Here is a 10,219-nt window from a genome sequence, read left to right as displayed (position 1 = left end):
ATGGGGAAAAGTTATAATTGAACAATCTAGAATATCATCAAGATGTCACAAAACAATCTCTCATCCCATCATAACGTATTGTTCGAATGTAAGCTAAGGAATATCATGATGTCAAATAAAGGTTAATATCACATGCTTACTCTACAAACACTATGAATTAAGATTAGTCTTAGACTAGGTAGCTCGTCTCTGAGTGATCTGGATGGTTAGTTGAATTGACAAAATAAATATTTAAGATGTATCATTCACATTTAATTCCTACTAAGTCCTACATATTGGTGTATCTATATGTGTAAGGAGTATCTATAATCTATTGGCAGTTGATATTAAATAAATTGATTATTTATGAAGCAATTCAATATAGATTTAGAATAGTTTTAAAGCATGTCTCCATCGTTTTTAAATTAGTCTTCATTAAAAAATAAAAATTATATTCCTAGTTATATAATCCAACTTAAAAATATAATTAATAATATTAAAAGAGAGAAAAGTCGAGAGAAATTTGACGGTTGTGAATAAACTGATGACATATTCAATGATGGAATGTAACGACTAACGAACTACGTGCAATACTCGATTGGAAGAATACGTGTACTTTTACATTAATCTACTAATTTAATTGAAATTTTAAAAATTAGAAGAAAAAAAAAACTATAGCCCCCTCACGTCGTCGCCTGTTTTCTCGCCCGCGTGTCCGTTATTAGCCGCCGGCGAAGCGGCCCGGCCACCGCTTCTCCCGGAGCTTAGGACATCAACAAAAGGGAGCCCGCTTCTCCCGCATCCGTCTTTCCCGCTCTCTCTCTCACTCTCCGCCCCCCTCTTTTCTCGGAAAAATTTCCTGCAATTTTCTTATATCTTCTCTTTCCTCCACCGTCATCTTCTTTCCTCCTCTCTCTTCCTTTTTCAGCCAATGTTCGCCTCCCTGATCAGAGACAACTCATTTGAACCTACAATGCCTCCGGGTGATCATTATTCTTCCTCCATTCTCAGAGATTAACCAAAATCAATGTTTTCTAAATCCAAATTTGAAGAATGAATGCTTCATCTTCCTTTTTGAGGTCCGATTAACCAAATCCCAGACGCAATTTCCAATCCCTCCGCAAGGCAATCATCCCGTCGACAGCGACGAATGGGAAATGAGGACAAAAATTCCTCCAGCTGTGGCTTGCTCATTCTCTACAACGCCTTCTTCCGCCGCCGTGCTGGATCAGCCCCCGTCTCTCCTCGCCACCCCTCTCCTTCCCCTATTGTCGCCAATGCCTCCCTTTCTGGTGGAAGCAGCCATAGTACCAAGCGGCGGCGTCCTGGCCCCGACCAATCCCCTGCCGCCGTCACACCAAAGATCCTAGTCTCCCCCAAGCCTGCCGCGGCCGCGTGTCCCCCAGATCAAACCAATCGGCCATCCGCTGGTCGCGGCGTGCGGCCACAAACCACCAGCAGCATATCGGCAGATCTCGACAGTATGATCTACGATCACCAACGCGCCAAGGGGAGCAATACCCTTGTCCGCGCTTCCTCTGGTAACGTCATGCTTTACAGCAATTTGGGAAACCTCCGAGCTCCCGGCGCCGTCACTCCGAACCGCGATGTCCTCGACTATCTCCCCAAGACGGCAAAAGAGATGGAATCGGAGGTGAGGCGTAGAAGTAGCTCTGAGTATGAGGCTGAGATTCCGGTGTCCATGTGCCGGGCGCTTTCAAGAAGACTTGATCCTGAAGAGCTGAAGGAGTTGGGGAACGAGGAGTATAAGAACGGGAGGTATGCGGAGGCCGTGGCGTTCTACGATAGAGCGATAGTGATTGATCCAGAAAATGCTTCTTACTGGAGCAACAAAGCGGCAGCGCTAATCGGCCTCGGCCGTCTCCTTGAAGCTTTGCAGGAGTGCAGACAGGCTATCAGGATTGATCCTTGTTATTTAAGAGCGCATCAGCGGCTTGCCAATCTCTATCTCAGGTAACTTAAAGCTTCATTCGACCTCTTTACGCAATTAGAAATGCAGAGCGTTTGTTTTATACAGATCATTTACGAATGAGGGAATCAAGAGAATTTTCTCCTTCAATTGAATTAATTTTCTTAGAATCGTCTCGGGATTATTTTTCTTTTTAATTTTATAGTCCTTATAAAACAATCGCTTATTTCTATCTTCTTAATCACTGGAGGAGCAATCAAATGTACACATCTAAAAAAAATAAATTCCTGATTATTCATTGAATTGGCAACAACAATATAGAGAGTCTTTATCTCACTACTACATGGGGTGGTTACATGAATTCATTTTTCTTCATTGTATCATATTAAGAGTTAAATTCTCATTTCAATTTAATAAAAAAAGATTATTTCTAATGCTTTCTAATCAAATCCTTTTAGATCTACCTCTAACTTTTTTAATATAGACCAATTCTAATACATTTACTCTCTTAACTGAATCATTGGAAGGTTGACGTTTTACGTGACCAAACCATCCATGCAGCTCTCTCTAATCTTATCTGTCACTAGAGCTACTTTAACCATTTTGCATTGGCTCATACTTAATTTTATATACTCATTTCGTATTCTTTCTCTAAGTGTAAAATCACTCATCCATCTAAGCATCCTTATCTCTACAACACTTAATTTTATGCTTGTCTTTTAATAGTCAACATTTTGCTCTATAAAGCATTACAGGTCTCACCACCATCTCTGCAACACTTAATTTTAAAGCATATTGCTTTCTTAGACTCCTACTTGTCTCTCCATATCTTTCTCAATTTTCTAAAATTTTGTATGTAGGCCAATTTTTATAATAAAGTTTTTTTTTATCTTTTATTTATATTTTGATTTCACCACAAACTATTTTTATTATTAAGAGTTTTTTTTTATACTCCAAAAATATACTTTGCAACATTTCTTAATATAATTAGCTACTATTTCCCACTTTACATTAACTTCCTCATAAGCAATTAAAATGTTAAAATCTTGATTCTTACTTTTAAAAATATTTTTATTAACATTTTTTAATTCCCCCATCTAATATTGGAATATCATTTTTTTTCCAACCTTTTATTTTAAAGTTCATTGAATTGGCACTATGGGAAAAAAGAAGTACAGAGAAGTGAACTAAAAAGAGCTTTTATTTATCATAATCAACGAAGCATTTTTAGACGGTAAATGTATTTTGTCTTCCTGTTTTCATGGCAGTTTCTTTAGCCCTCTAGATTGAGCATTTTTAAACCATGTTTCAATATTTTGATAATTTTTTTCATATTTGTTCTGATTGCTTGGGTCATTTTTAAGGTTATGAATTTTGTCATTACGTTACTGCTTTGGATTGCTGCAATATCTTTGGTCCGTTAAGTGCTTATTTCGTTACAAGTATTAAGTTTGATTTGCGATAAGTTTTATTATTATTTTTTAGTAAAAAAATTTTAATTAAAAAAATATTTTAAAAAACAGCAAAAAAATTATCTCAAATGAAGCTTGGGACAGCTTTCATAATTCTTTCTAAAATAATTTTTTAGTATAAAATTTTTTGAACTAGAAATTTTTTTTAAAAAATAAAATTTTATTTTAAAAAATAATATGAAAGTTGTTTCAAATAAAACTTGGAATATTTTTTAATTACTTTTAAAGCATCTTTTTAGTATACAATTATCAAAAACTATAACTTTTTATAATAAAAAATGATTTTAGAAAATAATTAGAAACCTGTCACAAATGAAACCTTCAAGTCAATTAATTTCTTCTTGAATGCTTAGGAGCTATTTGGTTACAATTATATTAACCAAAATTCGGTTAAATCTTGTCAAATAATTTGTGGAATCACTTGAGATCCTATGATTTTCTTAAATTCTATCCTCCATCCTTTTAGACTGAATCACAGATTTAATAAATCCTGAGAAAGTACTATTTAATATAGTAACACCACTTCTCACTATGCATCTGTTTCTCCTTCATTTAAATTCTAACTCTTAAAAATATTTGTGGAACACATTATGAAGGTGTAACCAATTTTAACATTTATCAAGCCAAATCATTTTAAGAATTTAACTTCTCCAATGTGTACTTGATTCTGAATTTACAAAATTTCCTGAATCCCGCTTACAGCAAATGTCAATGAAAGGTTTTGAGATCTTGTAAGAAGTTTTGTTATGTTAAGATTACTCACCCATGTATCATAAATTTGTTAGTTTATCCCTTTTAAGTGCATGCAGTTCTGCTCGTAAGCACTTCTCCTTTAAAATTTATGCTATTCTGATTTTAAACCAAGATATTTGTTATTCTTCAAACCATTTGATTAATGTATTGGCCAAGGAAATAGTGTATTTTTTTCTTCCTATCCAGCTATGAACTTACACAAAAATAAAAATAAAAAAATTAGATTGGGTGAACCAGAGAGAGCAGCCAATCACTATAAGCTAGCAAAGAGTGAAGCCAGTCATGAAGACATCTCTAGAGCTAAGGCTGTGCAAGTTTTCATTGGCAAGTGCAGTGAAGCAAGGAAACAGAGGGACTGGAATGCTGTATTAAAAGATAGTCAGTCTGCCATTTCCACCGGTGCTGATTCAGCTCCACAGGTTTATCTCCAGTTTCTTTAAATATTTATTCCTGTAAAGTTTAGAAAAAAAAATATTAGTCGCTGATGAAAAAAAACACACAACGTGTACCCCAAAAATTAAGAGCCGATACAGTGGTAAACGACAAAGAAAATGCTCCCGATTGGTTGGGTACACTTTTGTTCCAATTTACTAAAAATTTTATTAAGCAGCCTGACTAATAGAAGTATTTTCTCCCTTTTTCTTTTGCATTGAAGGTATTTGCCTACCAAGCGGAGGCCTTTCTGATGCTCCTCAGACAGGAAGATGCGGAGGAAACCATGATTGATGCACCCAAATTCGAAACTGATGCTGCTACACAGTTCTTTGGCGCCCTTAGCAATGCATATCACCTTTCAATAAGAGCACAGGTTGATATGGCTACAGGAAGATTTGAGAGTGCTGTTTCATTAGCTCAAATGGCTGCACGGATTGATCCTGGCAGCAGGGAGATTGCTGCTATTGCTCGAAAGGCTCGGTCAGTGGCATCAGCTCGCTCAATGGGTAATGATCTCTTCAAGGCCTCGAATTTTGAAGAGGCATGCCTTGCCTATGGGAGTGGTCTTAACCATGACCCCCATAATACAATCCTACTATGCAACCGAGCTGCTTGCCGGTCGAAACTTGGGCAATGGGAAAAGGCCATTGAAGATTGCAATGTTGTTCTTAATTTGCGGCCCAAGTACAGCAAGGCTCGGCTAAGGAGGGCTGACTGCAATGTCAAGGTGAGCAGAACCTTTTATCCTTTGTCAGATGAATTTCTTTATCTGGAAGCTAAAGGTTGTCACATCTTGAATCTTGTATTAGTTGGATCGGTGGGAAGATTCTATAAAAGATTATGAAGTATTGGCTCTTGAAATGCCGGGAGATGAAACAGTAAACAAAGCCTTGCAGGATGCTAAAGCGCATGTCAGGCGAAGACAAAGTGAAGGCCTTAAACAGATGGCAGATGACTCTGCCGTTCATATCACTACAAAAGACCAGTTTCGTAGTGTTATCACATCATGTGGTACGTGTCATTAGCATTAGAGATTCTTAAAAAAATTAAGGACTGCTACATTACTATGTGGCATCTGGCCAAAGCATATGGAGATTGGCGATTTGTTACATTTAAAACGTGCTTGCATAAGAGACACATTTCCTGTGCCCATATGCCTTACTGATTATCATTCCATCTACCATGTAATATGTGAAGAAAATGCAATTTTTGTGTGCTACATGTTAATGTTATGCACGTAGCTAACCCCAAGTAGTATTTGTATAAGGCTAATGATGACGATATATGATGCATTTGATAATATTCCCCTCTTTTAATTTCTTGCTTCATGTAATGGATTTTGATAATTGTTAGGTTGGCATGACATTGAGACCACTCTTCATATCATCCACTGTTTAGGAAAAAAAGATCAAAATGATTCAGACTATTTATAGGAGGTAGTTTTGATTTGAAGCAATTTAATGTTCTAATTTAATTCCTCGACTCTTTAAACTAGATTCAAAATAACCCATTGACATCTCAAAATTGATCCAAAATAATTCAATAGTAAGACTATTTTGGATCATTTTTAATTAGTTAAAAGAATAAATTGAACACATTAGATCGTTGGAACTAAAGTGATATCATACAAATTGTGCAAATTCCACTTTAGCCTTTTTCTCTATTGTTTTGATTCACATTTTAGTGAGAATGTTAAGTTATTATGCAACTGCTAAAATCTGTAAATTACTTAAGTTCTTAATACATAGTTCATGGCATCTATGTTTGGCAGGACTGTCGCTGGCACTATTCTATGACCAATCAGATGAAGATTCAAAAGGAATATTGCATCATCTAGAGCAGCTCTGCAAGCAACACACGTCTGTGACTTTTCTCAAGGTATTCTCCCTCTTTCCATTATAATTGTGGAACAATAAATCATCACTGTATTGTTCACTTCACTGTTTGAATGTTTGTTAAGTTTTGGACAACTTATTAGCAGCACAATAAAATTATGTGGACAAGAAAAAAAAAATTTTTTTTTGAAGGAATGTGAAGCCATCTAACTGTAAAGACATCAAAGAACCTTTTAAAGATAGAAAACAAGAAGAGCACCTTGAGGTGAAATGATATTAATCTAAAAAGAGAGTTTTATATCATCCATTAATGTATACTTTCCAAAGGTCATAAAAATCGAACCAGAAAATGATCAGGAAGAAGGAATGGTTCGACCAGGGTTCAACCGGGATTCAACTGGATGCATAATAAATACTTATTTTACTAAAAATGTACATAATAATGATGTTATGACTTATGATTCCAAATATGTGATAAAATTTAAACAACATTAAAAACTATGATGCATAAAACTCATGAGATCACATCTTAGTTATTGGAGTGACAAAGTTATCAATAAGCTAAGTTTGAAGAGATTGACTTATGGGGCTTTTCAGCCTTTGAAAAAGTGGTCTCTGGACTAATAAATGGTTTGGTTTTAATATCCAAATTCTTCTTGTTCAGACTCTTCAAGGAAGTAGGCTGAACCTCAACTTCATTGTAATGTGAAATATTTTCTACTGGGTTAAAAACAGAGTGGATATACCTGCTATGGTCTCGAACATTTGCTTTGGCTAAAATGACCAGCTCCCTCTCTGTAATAGATTCAATAGTGGGTTTGGGGCTGCTAATTTCCTTTATATGTTTCTTTTCACTTTCCATGGATAAAGTTCTATCAAACAAATAAAAGTAAAACACTCAAACCATGCTTAGAGATGCACCAGCTCTTTTCACAAGTAATACCATACTTAGAGTGCGCATGCAATCTAAAAGCAAGCCATGGAAGCACAAATAACACAACGTTCAAATTTTCTGAAATTGCAAGGAAGGAAGATTAGCAAAGCTGGAGTAAAAATGAGCTGAGAAAAGAAATCTGGGAGGAGAAACAGTGCCAACAATGTACAATGTACACAAACTGAAAACAGAAATAATGGAGAGTACCTTTTGCAGCTCTTCGATAGAATCTAGATAGGGCTTTGACAGTCTAAACTACGAGCGGCAACCTTTGAAATGCTGAGGACGAAGAGCCGGAGAGCTTCACCATTTTGCATTTGGTAGAGGAATTTGATTGTGTGTGTTTCACTGTTTCTTCTCTTAGGGCACGTTTTAAGTAATTCCCTAACTAATTTCACTCATTCGATTAACAGGCGGCTGCAAATTACCAAAATAATAACCAGGCGATTTTTTTATAACCAATTAACCGGTTCAATCAGTAAATGATCTGGTTTTTCTCCTATCTAATCTCTAAACGGTTTTATTAGGCAACCTGACTGGTCGCCGGACCGGTCCCCAGTTGAACTGGCCAGTCCAGTCCAATTTTTAAAACCATGCCTTTGTCTTAGCCGGACATTAATTGATGATGTGATAGAAGCCACTTTGACTTTCCACTTCTAAGGAAGAGCCAATGTTCAAATGTTAGGATAGTAATAAAAACTCTAGGTAGAAAATTAAATGAAGATGAGAGAAGAAGCACAATAAGGAATCATATAAAAAACAAGATAACAAGTAAGGATTTAGTAAAAAGCAGATTGATTATTTTCTTATAAGAAAATTAGATCGTTTAGATTGCAAAGATTGTAAAGTTATTACGAGTGAAAATTTATGTACTCAACATCGATTATTAGTTTTGGACATTAAAATAAATGGTCAAAAAATAAAAAAAATAAAATAAAACGATTTTTTAGGATTAGATGGGGGCATTTAAAGAATATTAATAAAAGTGTTTGCAGAGTAAGATTTTAGATCTTAAGATTCTATCTGTGCATGAGAATGCCAATATTATGTGGGAAAAAGTGACTTGTGATATTAAAAATATTGCAAAATATGTGCTTGAAATTTCAAAGGGAAAAGCTCCTAATAGTAAAAATAGTTTGTGGTGGAATCCAAATGTGCAAGAAAAGATAAAAAATAAGAATATTTGTTATAAAAATTGATTTAGATGTAAAAATTATGATAATTGGAAAAGCTATAAAGAGGCTCATAAGGATTCTAAAAAAACTATTTGCGATGCAAAGGGCTTAGCTTTTAATGATTTATATAATACATTAGATACTAAGGAGGGAGAAAGATATAAGTATAAGTTAGCCAAACAAAGAGATAAGAGTAGTAAGGATTTAGTTCAAATGAAGTGTATTAAGGATGAAGATCAAAAAGTACTTTTCTTAGAAGATATTCAACAAAGGTTGATGAGATATTTTGCTAAACTTTTTAATGAAGAATGTGAAAATACAATTGACCTTAGTGACTTTATCACCCTAAATGAAAATAAAATTTTTTGCTTTTATCGGCGTATAAGTAAAACCAAAGTTAGAGAGACTAAAGAAAATGAAGTGTGAAAAAGCTAATGGACCTGATGATATTCCTATAGAGATATGGAAATGCTTAGGAGATGAAGGAATTTTTTGGCTTACTAAACTTTTTAATACTATTTTGACGACTAAAAAGGTGTCAGATCAGTGGAGAATGAGTGTGTTAATTCATATTTTTAAGAATAAAGGTGATGCACAGAAGTGCAAATTATAGAGGAATTAAGTTAATGTGTCATATTTTAAAACTATGAGAGCGAGTTATGGAGCGTAGGTTGCGACGTGATACTAATGTTTCTCAAAATCAATTTGGATTCATGCCGGGTAGGTCTACTATGGAAGCCATACATTTATTGAGAGGTTTGATAGAGAAATATAGAGAGAATAAGGAGGATCTACATATGATATTTATTGATTTAGAGAAAGCATATGATAAAGTTCCAAGAGAAGTGCTATGGAGAGTTCTTGAAAAGAAATGAGTTAATAATGCTTATATTCAAATCATTAAAGATATGTATGTAGGAGCTATTACTTGTGTTCAAACACAAGATGGTTTGACCAAGTATTTTCCTATTTCGATTGGATTACATCAAGGATCAGCCATAAGTCCATATCTTTTTGCTTTAGTCATGAATGTTCTCACTAGACATTTGCAAGATGATGTACCTTGGTGTATGCTTTTTGCTGATGATATTCTTCTTGTTGATAAGACTAGAGAGCTATGTTGCACCGATACACCTATTTATGAAGGTGTGCTATATCCGATACACCGATACACGGATACGCCTCTGATACGGCACCGATACGTGTTGGATACGACTTAGCCGTATCCAATTAAAATACTATTTAATTTCAAAAGGACATGCGTATCTGATACACGTGTACGTTGAAAAACAAAAAAAAAAATCTAAAAAAAAAGATCTGTCATATTTACTACCGCGGCTACGAGCGAGGTTCTCTCATTTCCTAAATGGATTTGAGTCTCTTGATGATATGAAAATATTAGAGATTGCTAATCTTTCACTTGATGAGTCTGAATTAGAAGCTATGATATTTATTTAAGATGATATAGAAGTTCAAAGACAAACCAATGACGAAGCTAATCATATCATTCTTTCAATTGAATAGTTGAAACTTCATGTGCTAGACAATATATGTTTATGATTTTGTTGTTGTCCTAGACATTTAATGCTTACTTTTATTTTATATTATATTCTACAACGCTACAAATGATGTTACTTTTTTTTTGTAATTTCAAATGTTATGCTTTGATTGTTTTCTTAATTTTTATGTATGATTTATAAATTATA

At 34.7% G+C, this 10,219-nt stretch overlaps 1 protein-coding gene across 1 annotated transcript; it reads left to right on the top strand.

Annotated features, from left to right (window-relative positions):
* Positions 1-700: 700 nt before the first annotated feature.
* LOC110097974 (inactive TPR repeat-containing thioredoxin TTL3-like) lies at positions 701-5,543 on the top strand (the record flags this gene model as incomplete). The annotated part of the gene is made up of 4 exons (XM_028694314.1): positions 701-1,953; positions 4,358-4,553; positions 4,790-5,296; positions 5,379-5,543. Coding segments are annotated over exons 1-4 (1,692 nt in total), but the record flags the coding sequence as incomplete, so codon positions are not given.
* Positions 5,544-10,219: the final 4,676 nt, after the last annotated feature.

This window comes from Dendrobium catenatum, unplaced genomic scaffold, assembly GCF_001605985.2.
Source record: "Dendrobium catenatum unplaced genomic scaffold, ASM160598v2 fragScaff_scaffold_455, whole genome shotgun sequence".
Lineage (NCBI taxonomy): Eukaryota > Viridiplantae > Streptophyta > Magnoliopsida > Asparagales > Orchidaceae > Dendrobium > Dendrobium catenatum.
Note: the sequence above shows the minus strand (reverse complement) of the source record. Positions and strands in the feature narration are given on the sequence as shown.